At 40.3% G+C, this 12,362-nt stretch overlaps 1 protein-coding gene across 1 annotated transcript in view; it reads right to left on the bottom strand.

Moving 5' to 3' along the window:
- Positions 1-12,362, bottom strand: part of LOC107717308 (tripartite motif-containing protein 29-like) — a 44,190-nt gene that overhangs the window by 7,706 nt on the left and 24,122 nt on the right. Inside the window, exon 6 of the mRNA XM_016524011.1 lies at positions 8,599-8,646. Coding sequence (XP_016379497.1) covers positions 8,599-8,646 — 48 coding nt within the window. The remainder of the gene's footprint in view (positions 1-8,598; positions 8,647-12,362) is intronic.

The raw sequence follows: 12,362 nt of genomic DNA, 5'->3' as shown, positions 1-12,362 counted from the left end.
CCTTCCCACCATCTATACCACTCTATTTCATTATTACTATCAGAGTGTGTTTCTTGTAAAAAAAATTACTTTTACTTCATTTAATTTAATAAATTCAGAAAGCATTGCTCTTTTAACCCTGTCTCTTCCCCCATTGATGTTTAAGGATCCTACTCTTACAACCTCCATAAACAGGTTCCAGAAGAGGGAAAAAACAGATAGAAAGAACAGAAGAAAAAGAATCACCCTTAGTGGTTTACACATCATTAGACAAATTTATTGAAATTTCCTTTTCTTGGGAGTTTTCCCCTTTCTTATTTTCGTGACAAACTTTTTCAATCGAAATCTCTTCCTCTTGTTTAGTTTGTCCTCTCCTACTCGCTTCATCCCGTACAAAACAGAACTTTCAAACTTCTTCATATCAGCAAAGTAATTCTTCACTTCTACTACTTTCCCAAATGTCTCATCCAAGAAACCATCTATCTCTTCCAGAGAATAAAACTGCTCACAACCCATCGGAGATAAATTTGACATATCTGATACATGTGACAAAGCATCATCCTCACTTTCTTCCTATCTTTCAGTATTAACAATTTCTCCTGTTTGTTTGCTCTCCAAATTCACTATACTTTCAGCACTTGATTTATCCATATCAACTAACATCACTTCTACACCAGTTTCTAACCTTTCCACCTGCTCTGCCTCCTTCACAGCTTCTGTCATCACCATCTCTTCTACTACTTGTGCCTCCCCATTAACCTTTTCTACCACCTTAAATGCTTCCGTAGTAGGCCTATTCTCACTCCCAGTACTAACATTACTTGAAACTTCTTCATTACGCACATTTTGATCCTCAGTTCCCACTGATTCTCCAACAGTTTCTTCCACCCTACCATTCTCATCATTACTTTGACCTGCCTCATTCCTCACCCCTTCTCTATGTGGACATAACAATCATACATGTCCTACTGATCCGCACTCAAAACAGTGCATTTCCCCCGTGCTCGCATACAACATGTACGATTTCCCCTCATACACGCAACGGAAAGACACATTTAATGTCGGCTCATTCAAAAACATAAACACCTGCCGTCTGAATGATAACACATGCTTCAAGGACTCATGTTTACAACCAAGCGGAACCATCCTAATTCCACTTGCAAACTTTCAATACCTTGATAACTCACGCTGTATATATTCATCCGGAATAAATGGCGGGACATTTGAAATTGTTACTCTTACCGTTGGCACTACTAAAGGTTGAACAATAACAAAAGCTCCACTTACCACTATGCCGCTTTCTACCAAACGATACACCAGTTGCTCCTCCTTCAAAAAGACCACCACGGCCTTATTCATCCTAGACGCTGAAACAATGTTTTCATGTCCCACTCGTTCAGCTACGTCCAGCAACACATCCTCCACCTTTACTCCCGCTTGTGTGATGCATCTAATTCCGTGACGGAGCGACAGAGACGGCGTTCGCACATCCAGGTGCGACGCCATCCCTGCTCTCGCCACGTGAAACCTACTACTCAACGAGTCAATAAAACTCACGCTAAACTTCGCTTCTACAATAAATATTAAATTTGAATATCAATTTCACTCAAAAGAAAAAATTGAAAGGCAATAGAAAAGTCCATATAAACCCCCCTCACCGTGACACCTCTCCCACTTCAAACCGGAAATTGGGAGAGAGAGAGAGAGAGAGAGACAGAGACAGAGACAGAGAGAGAGAGAGAGAGACAGAGAGAGAGAGAGAGAGTAAAATCATAGTAAATTAAATACACAATCAATTGTCTAACATGCTTGAGAATCTTTCTGTTATTTTGATCTTGCTTTTCTCCATATAACTTCTAGTGGATGTTTTTGGACTTTCCATTGAAAAATCATGGAAATGAATTAAATCACAATCAAATTAAAAAGAAAAGCATCAATCATTTAGTGATGTTCACTATTAAAAGTAAAGGTTGTTTTTGGCATTGATGGTTCATGAAGAATATTTTGCATCCATGGAACAACTAAATGTTAAGATTATTAAAATGTTTTTCACACTAAGAAAAAATGTTTCTTTTAAAAACAGATCACTGAAAGAAACCAAACATTTTTCTTCTATGGCATTGCTGTGAAAACACTCTAGGAAACTTTATTTTGAGGACAGTGTGCAAACACACACAGACACATCCAACGACCGACTGCAGTTACAGGGATTAAAAACAGTCATGATTTACTGCAGAAACAAACACATTACTCATGCTTGAGTTCATCTAGACATCTTTCCACTGAATGCTCCTCCTTTTCCTCTGCAGCTTCATATCTCAGTGATCTGTTCACTCAACGTGTCTGTCTTTCTTACAGCCTCATGTCACACAAACACATCACACACCGCCTGCAATTACCTTTCCTCTGAATAATGAAACGTCAGTGATTCAGAATGAGGACTATCAAACACGCAGCAGTCATTATAAGGTCTGGAGGAACCTGAGAGAAAGTCAAATAAAAGACAGTGATTGTTTCTCATGGTGTCGTCTGTAAAAACAAACCTGCACTGCAGTGATAAATCGTAAACATATGAACTCAAATGGTGATTTATTCACATGGAGGAGTGAGTGTTGTGATCCTGTGAACCTGGAAATGCTCTTCTCAATGTGGTCAATCACATCTTCAACATTTATTTATATTCTATTTAGTATTAGGAAAGTTGATGCACTATGGTTTAATTGGTTTTCTGTGTATTTCATCTCTCCACATGATGAATTTCAGTTTAAAAATGAGCAGAAATATAAAATTACAATGGTACACTGGGTACCGTGTCACAAGGTACAGTGAACATTGTTTATTTGGTCTGGCTACTTGGTCAAGTTAATTGATTAGTCAAGCGGATTCTAATTTATACAAATGTATATAACACATTTTAACATTTTATTGTACCTGCCCTGATTATAATGGCCCATTTCAAAAGATTCAAAACTCTTTTTTTCTTTTCTCTTTTTAAATTTAGACATATACAGATATACTTGAAAAATACAGCCTGATGGAATAACAACCATCAATAGAACAAAAGACAAGAAGCAGTTGGATTCAGACAGCAATAAAAAAAAAAAATCACACACTGGCCCCCTGTAAACATTGAAAATACCTTACGGTTATATTGTGCCAACATCCTGATGACTGCACCAAAAACATATGATCAAATCTCCATACCAGGAATACCAGATCCTGTCAGTAAACATTCATTATATCCGAGACCCAAAACTGCATTAACTCAAAGTTTTCTATCAGCCTGAGAGGTCAACAGAGGAATCCAGGGAAGAGCAGAAAGCAGGAGACACATGATGATAAATAGAGCAGGATTTACTTAGCTGTGTATGTTTCAATTCTCAGACTTCTTCAACAAGTGTTATTATATCAAACTGAAAACAATGTTTCATGAGTACGCCCTCACATATAATCTGACTGAGAGAATAGTGAGCATAATTGGTGTGCTGTCCTCCTGAGGGAGGGCTCCGAGCTCGGAATACAGCCCAAACCCAGAGAACTCCCCAAAAGAAGCTAATAAGCATGAGACAGAAGGCGGAGAGAACAATTTTGTTAGTAGCCCCCTTAAAATATGCGTGCCATGAATAGAGATGGGTTAGAGTTTGCAAGAAGGAGGCAGGGTGACCACGAAAGCCCGTGCAGTGCTCATCGGGACCTGCGGCTCGCAGCGTTGAATGAGCAAGCGCTACCTGCCGCTGAATGAGCAATGGCAGACATCAAATGGGGGACTCTCGCTGCGTCCGACGGAAAGGAGAGCCCCGCTTGCAGCTGAATACACAGTGCGGTTCGAAGCGTCAGATAGAGTGTTCACACTGCGACCGAAAGGAGTGGCGGCTCACCACAACGGAATGGAGAGCCCTGTCCGCCGCTGAATGAGCAATGAAACTCAAAGCGATGGATGGATGGCCCACACTGCGACCAAAGGGAGCGGTGGCTAACTGCATTGTAATTTGATACGATGGGTGAAGGGCTCACACTGCGACCAAAGGGAGCTGCTTTGGAAGGGAGAGCCCTGTCCGCCATCGAATAAGTGACACAATTCGAAACAAAAGAGGGCTGAAGGGAGCTGCGACTCATTACTTCGGAAGGGAGAGCCCCGTCGTCCACCAAATAAACAAAGCGATTCGAAGACAACAGGTGGAGGGCTCACACTTTGACCGAAGGGAGCTGCAGCTCACTGCATTAGAAGGCAGAAGGTTGCTTGCTGCCAAATAAGCAGCATGATTCGAAACATTGGGCGGAGGTAAACGAAAATTTCACTATTGAGCACGGATAATACGGAGACAGTTGGATGGCGTTTGGGGTTGAATTTGGAGGTTATTGTGAGTTCTGAGCATCTCAGAGAACCGAAACGCCAATATAAACATGGCGACAAGGGTACGAGCGGTATGGAGTGAATGGTACCCTGTGCAGAGACTGTGGATGCATTTTGTAAGAATGTCCAAAGTTATAGGTTGTCTGGCATCTGGGCTTGATGGTTGAGAGCACTGAATTCCTTTATTTAGAAGAGACGTTTGAGAATTATTTATTTCAGGGGAGGGGGAGCCATAGATTATTTTTGTGAAAAAATTGAATGCCACCCAAGTAACCTTTAATAGACCCGGCTTGGAAGTTCCTAAAGGAATAACGGAAGGAAATGAATGAAGTGATTTAGAGGAGAGAAAAACCAGAAAATGGCAGGTTATAGGAGAGGTGGAATGCTTTTAAACATCTCCAAGCTGTTAGATAAGAGTGGATGATTCTGGGTGAAACTGCTGGGGGGGATAGAATAGAGTGACACATTGAGGAGGGGTTTTAAGGGATGGGTTACGGGAATACAAGTTGCAAATTGAGAGGTAATGGGGTTGGCAAAGGATCCGCCCATGGAGCCAGCACTCTGAATTTCTGCGAGAATTTGAGACCTGATGGTATTAGTCACGTGGGGTGGCTTCAAAGCGGCAGCGTAAATAAGGTGAACTGAGGTTTAGATTGAAGAGAAAGGTTGGAAGGAAGAGAAGGTGGGGCCATAAATGTTTGCAGATGCAGCCTCACACATGGATTAGCACCTGGTGCTTGAGGAAGTAGGAAGAGGTCGAAGGATATGTGGGAGGAGGCAAGTAAGCTTGCGTCACTGGCTTGAGTGTCTAGCAGAGGCAGCCTCACGCTAACATCTGCTGCTGGAGGTAGAGTGCAGGGAGTGGGAAGGATAGGAAGAGGTTGGTAGGTTATGTTAGCGAGCGATGCCATGTGTGGCGTGGTAGCTGGGGGAGCCACGTTGGCCAGTTGAGCAGAGGAGGGAGGCGGTAGAGTATCTGGAGCGGCAGATTCTGGAGCACGGCCCAGGCTTGCTGATGGCCTGCTGCATCGCGACGCTCGAGGGGAGCCAGAACTTGATCTGGAAGAAGATGAAGTGATAGAGTGAAGTGGGTGAGTTAGTGTTTTCCAGAGAAACAGTGCTTGTGTCAATCCCACGACGGTCCATTTTCCAATGGGAGGGATAGGTGGTGAAGCTGAGGCATAGGAAGATGCTGGGAATTGCAATGGCTGTTTTGTTGATGGAGGTGAAGTCTTCAGTGATTAGGCATGCGAGCAGCTGGTCTTGCGGACTGCCACCCATGTGCCAAGGCCTGGGGCTCGGCGGTGGAACCAGGCAGAGGAGGAAGTGCCTTTGAGCAGGTAGCTTGTGAAGGAGGTGCCTTTGAGCTGGTGGCTTGTGGTGAAGCGTCCAGCTCATTGTCAGACGGGAAGAGCTCGATCTCAGACATTGTGGCAGGCAGGTGAAGCTGGATGCCAGAAAACTGTCCATTTGATTAGGTCTATTTTCATTGCCATAAAAATAGATTATAATTATCCGATTAATCATCAGAATAATCGACCGATAACTCCATCGTTTTTTTTTTTTAAAGCATGCATTTTCCTCTTAACCATACAAAAAGAAGAAAGCATTGAAACAGCTAGCCAGCCGAGCAGCACATCAGCTAGTAGAGACTTGGAGGTGCCTAGCAGTACGCGCATTGTGAATTAAAATGCTAGTTGCACTTGATCAATAATAATTGTTTCTTCATGATACACCTTAGTTGTTAGTTTTTACTTATTATTGTTAATCATTTAGGTACACTGTTGATCTTATTTTCTCGAAAATCGATCTTATCCATCTTATCTATCCATTTGTCAAAGTGCAATGTGTAATTTAAAATACAGGTAAAATGCTGGTGAAAATGAATACAGAAAATGTGAGTGATCTCATTGTGTACTCCACGCAGATTTGCGTCATGATTACATAATGACATCAACATCCAATTATGTCACAACGTCATTTAACAACAAATGACCCGCCTTCAGCGATTTTACCTAAAAAAATAATTGGTAACACTTTATTTTGATAGTCCACTTTAGACATTCAACTACCTATAAATAACTTTGCGACTACATGTCAACTAGCAGTCATTAGCAGATATTAAGCAGACAGTCTACTAATACTCTAATGTTTTATTTTGGTGGTCACTCAACAGATGTTCTACTGACTTGCAAGTACAGCAACTTACTCTACTAACCCTAACCTACAGCTAGTTGACATGTAGTTGCAAAGTTACAGTTAGTAGAATATCAAAATAAAGTGAAACCAAATTATTTGCCAACACTGGCAGCCTCGCGCTAGCATCTGCTACAGGAGCTGGAGGCCTGGCTGTGTATGGCATTGTGGCCGGAAGAGCCGCGGTGAAAGGCTGAGCCGAAGCGGAAGGCCTGCCGCTGAGACCCAATGTTTGAGGAGAGCTGGGTCTTGTGCGGAACGATGGTGGTGTGAAGTGAGGCGAGTTCAGGGCATTGCAAGCTTTGGATTAGATTTAGGAGTGAGGTTGGCTGATTGCAGGGTGACATATAGATCGTTCAGATCCGCTTTGTTCATCCTCCGTGAGAACTGTGCGTAGGGATTAATCAGCATTTGCCTCAGGCTTAAATATGGTCCACTTTCTGATCGGAGGAATTGTTGGCACGGCTGAATGATAAGAGGATGCCGGGGAAGAAGTTGGACGTCTCGCCGGTGGAGGCAAGGTTAGGCCTTGGCATCGTGGAGAGCGTCTGGATGGTTGAGCAGCGAAGTGATCCTGGGGCCGACAGATTGGGGTGGAGGATCCAAAAAAATCCCCAGTATAGGTCTCATTGTTGGACGGGAAAAGTTGAGTCTGTGATATAATGGCAAAAGGAGTGAACTGAATGCCGGAAAATGGTCGTGGGACAGAGGTAAGTTGGCTGTATAAATCGATCCAGAATCGCAATGCATCGATGTATATATATATATCTAATAATATACATACAAAACATACACACATATATATATATATATATATATATATATATATATACACACATACATACATACACACACACACACACTTATCGTGCTAGTTAAGATGATTAACTAAACGAGTTCCACCTGTGCCGAATTGGTTGATTATCTGATCTTGCTCCTCCAAACTTTGTTAATAAAACACCATTAAATTACTGCTTTACAACATCATCATGTGACATTAAAAACCTGGAAATAAAAACCTGACATTCTTTGATCTCTTACTCATGACAAGACAAATATCCTTTAAAAGCATGCAATCATAAGATAAAACTATATTATGATTAGGTGACATTCAGAGAAGCTGCTCTAAGTGTGTCTGTTGTCACATGAGGATTTTTTACACAATTTATTCTGACATGTTATTTCACTGACAGAAGTTCAGCTTCAGCATTAATGTCATGAAGAGAAAAGAAGAGACTCTATAACATCTCACTGTTACTGATTTATCATGCAGCTCAAAGCATTATGGGTAGAATCTCTCGTCAGTCTATTCTGATTCATCAACAGTTTCACTGATGATTTATAATGAACACAAAACCCAGGGTAGAGCGGCTGAGTGAATGTGGTCTGGACTGTGTGGATGAGGCTCATTGTGTCAGAGATGCTGTAGAAGGACAGAGTTCCTGCACTGTGATCCACAAACACTCCTATTCTCCTGCTGATGGACTTTACATGGAGATCAGTCCATGTGTTATTGTGTATGAATGAGTAACTGGAGGGAGTACAGTACAAGCCCCAGGAATGGTTATTATTTCCGAAGGCACATTCATTACCCTCTCCCTTCCTGCTGATGCTCTTATATGACACTGATATACGCACATCATAATCTCCACTCCACTGCAGCTCCCAGTAACAGCATCCCCAGACACTCTCTCTACACAACACCTGAGACATACAATCAAATCTGTCTGGATGATCAGGATACGACTACTCTGTGTCAGTGAATGTAATCACTGTGTTGCTCTCAGACAGACGGAGGCATTTATTCACTGTGTTCAGATCCAGAGTGAGCTGATGGGAATCTGATGGAGATAAAACACATCAGAATCAGGAATTATGAATCTGTTTGATCTTTTCATGTAGCTGAACTCTTCATGTTCAGTGTATCATCAGTGTCTCAGTACAGATGGCCAGATATCCTGTGCAAATCATCATTGACATCATCAGTTATAAAATTCTTCTTTCACCTTCTACAGGAAGAAGATGAACACACTCAGTGAGTTTTTCTGCTTGTTTTCTTACTGACTTACATTGTAGAAAGTCGTTCCTGGTTCTGGGAACAATGTTGGTGAATGTGACTGTGGAAATCAACAGACATGAACAGTGTTATTCTCATGATCCTGCATCCATTCCTAACACATTTATAATGTGATGTTCTCCATGATATGAGATGATGATGGACTGGTTTCTGAGAGCAGATGAATCTCCAGGACTTTACCTCTGTCTGAGATCTTCTTGAGCTGCTCTTTGCAGAAATCCTCCAGTTGGTCTCTCAGCTGACGGACAGATTATTATATAGGCTCATCATTTATGTCTGTAGATTCAGGAGGTGCTGAGAGAGACTGGAAACTCTACAGAAAACAGAAATCAAAACTTATCAGCTCCACACTTCACCAACATCAGATTCGCCACTTACACTGTGAACTTTCTAGGAAATAGTTTGGATGATAAAACATCTGCTAAGAACATTATAACAAACTCGTACTTCTATGAGTAATAGTTATAAATCTGAAAGTATTTTTCCTTTGGGAGGGATCTACCTACTAACTTCTCACAATACTTAAACTGGTTGAGGTTGAACCATAGAACAGACAACTGATTTTCTTAGCAGAGATATATTATGAAAAAGAAAAACAACAACAATGAAATTCACAATAATAAACCCCAAAGCAAAAATAACATACCATAAACCAATCGTACAAAAAGACCCAAGAGAACCAATACAAAAATATGTCTATATATAAAATGAGGTTACAATACGAGCACAAAATGTTCATGTAATGAAGATGGTTATACTTATATGTCCCAGTCCAAAAGCGAAAGAAGAAACCTTGTAGAAAAGGCAGATGTAAATAGTTCTTATCCTTGTAATTAATATCCAGTTTCGATGACCCAAAGTAAGGAGATGCAATGCAGGGAAATTAGTCCTTTATATTTTCAAAATGTACCATGCAGTCATAAATGCACCATTGATACATCTAAGGAGGCTAGGTCAAAGGAGTCCTTCTATAAACAACATATTAACAAACATTAGAATAAACCTCAAAACCATGAAATGCAATTTATACAGCCACACTGTGAATATGCATAAAAAAAGGACCTTACTTTGATTGAGCATAAAACAACATGTTTCCCAATCAGGACATCTCAGTGAAGGTAAGGCTACAAGAGGGAAGCCATGCTTTCCTCTTACCAAACATCTCTCTCTTCTTCTACCACCTAACTGTATTTAAACTTCTCATAAGAGAACCATAGTGTCCCCTAATGATGGGTAGTAGAATTACACCCTAAGTAACATTTAACTGTTACAACATAAATGTCCATCTAACAGCTCAAGCACATCAATGGAGTCTCATTGTAGGGTTGAGTAGATTTGCTCAGGAAAAGCAGCTCAAAGGCTACGATTAGATTGACCATTATTTATAACTTTCAGGAGTTCACACTTGCATATAATAAATAGAGTAAAGGTTATGCAGATTTGGCGTGCTGTCCAAGAGGAGGGGCTCAGAGTTTGGAATTTTGTCCCGAACCCAGAGTACCCCCCCCAGGTTAGGACAGAAATAGTTGTAAGTGCGGAGAAGGGGTGGGGGAGGGATTCTGGAAAAACTGTCAAGAAACAGAGGTAAGTCTGCTGCGTATATATACACACCTCTTATCTTGTTAATTGGGTTGATTACTGATTGAACAACTCTCGTGTTAATTAGGTTAATTATCTGAACATGCTCCTCCCGAACTTTGTTAATAAAACATCATTTAGAGCAGTTAGATCAGGGGTGGGCAAACTTGGCCCTTCCAGGCCATTTTCCTTCAGAGTTTAGCTCCAACCCTAATCAAACACAGTGGTGGCTACGATCAAATCTCATCTCTGGTCTCAGCTCGTGTACGCAAGTTTTTGAGTTACCAAAACTTTCGCGCAGCATAGTAAATACGGTGGAGAATTGTAGAATGACAGCAATTTGTTAATTTTTATATTCCTGACCGTCAAACGAAGCTCATTAGTTGATCGTTAACCAGTAAGATTAGAATGTCTTTTTTGTTGTTGTCTTGTACAGGGCTTTAGCTTTAGATGTGCGAATAGCAGCATAAACAAAAACCATAAGGATTCAATCATTGCATCATGCACCTGCAGCGCTTCTGTGAAAGGAGAAAAACAGAAATTAAGTCTATAAAAGGAATAAAATAAATATGATCACACAAAATATGTAATAGGCTATAATATAATTAATTAATTAACAAAAGAAAAAAAAAACTGTGCAACAAGTATAGGCTACGCTCATTTTTGTGACACTCTTAATGCATTTTATTTCTTTATATCTTTATTTGATTTAATCCATCTAATCGCACAGGCGCCTCACACACGCACACACAAACAACATTAATTCTACCGTTGCCTGACATTTCAGCCATTCATCATCAAACTAACATGCAGTCAACCAAACATAAAAGTTATGCTGTTTATTTTAAAAGGTCTGCTGTGAAATCAGCGTGCAGCGCCTAAACAAACATTTTTGCGCATTTGAAGAATTTTACATGAATATTAGAACATGAGTGAAGTATAAAGCCATGTTTAGGCTACATAATGAATAATAGTTATGCAAACAAATGTTACAAATATGGCAAAAATGGAAACATTTGGATTCTTGTGGTATGAGACAGGCTCGTGAGTCCAGTGCCGTTTCAGTTTTGCTTGACATTTGTATGCTGTTTATAATGAATGCCACTATAGCCTAATTTGTGTTCTATTCTATAGTTTAAAATATAAATGTTATAACTACTTATTTTTCATTCTTGTTCTGAATACCGTTAAATTTAAAATATTTGTTGGTTAGTGAGGGGAACTAAATAGGCTGTTTATATTTACCAGTATTTTAATATACATATAAATTACATATATTAATGTAGCCTAATTGTTTGCAATTACAAGGTTAACGGGTGTTTTTGGAGTAAGACCAATTTCTCTTTCATGAGATTACTTCCTCTGTTTGGCCGGGTTTTATTTCTCAATGTCATAAACTCTAGGGGCGAGGCTTCTAAACCGGGGTGTTTTTAGGGCGTGATATTCAAATGACGATTGTTTTCTGCCGCCACATTTATGAAATTGGCGGCATACAAATGTTTCATTAATCACACGTGAACTCTGTCTTGAGTTGATTTGTGCGCATGGATCTGCGCTCGTTTCTACGTTAGATTGATAAATGAGGCCCACTGAACCTTCACAAGGACCCTTAAGACACGCTCAGGTTTCATTTGGTTTCATTACAGTAGTGGTGTTTGACAGTGTAAACCCTTAGTGGTTCAGGCTGTAGGATTGCCGAATGACTAAAGAAACGTTGTCAGCACGATGGTATAAAACTGTACATTTCTAGTCTATTACTATCACTGCCACTAATACCAACGACGGAAATAAGCGCAATTAGAATAGCTAAATATGTGGGAGAGTGTTGCTAGTGTGACTATATTGTATTGCAATAGGTAGCACTTTAATAGTAACCTTGAATCAAGACTAGTTAGCACATAATTAATAATTTAAATGGTTTAATAACAATATTTTGTTATGGTTACACTTGAATTGTTTACAAAATAGATGAAGGATGGTAAAAACTATAGTTAATTGTACCCAGCATGTATGTAAAATGTTACCTGAGGGAGAGAGAAAGAGAGATAGAGAGAAAGAGGGAGAGTGGGCAGAGCCCCAAGAAGAGAGTCCCAGCAAAGAAAGAGAGGTAGCAAAGGAAAGAGACAGAGCAACAGTTACAGTCCTCTTTTATCCCTTTCTTGACCATGTGACTAAAAA

The sequence above is a fragment of the Sinocyclocheilus rhinocerous genome, unplaced genomic scaffold (genome assembly GCF_001515625.1).
Source record: "Sinocyclocheilus rhinocerous isolate Xijiao unplaced genomic scaffold, SAMN03320098_v1.1 scaffold149, whole genome shotgun sequence".
NCBI lineage: Eukaryota > Metazoa > Chordata > Actinopteri > Cypriniformes > Cyprinidae > Sinocyclocheilus > Sinocyclocheilus rhinocerous.
The sequence above is the reverse complement of the archived record's forward strand: the minus strand, read 5'-3'. Positions and strand labels throughout refer to the sequence as shown.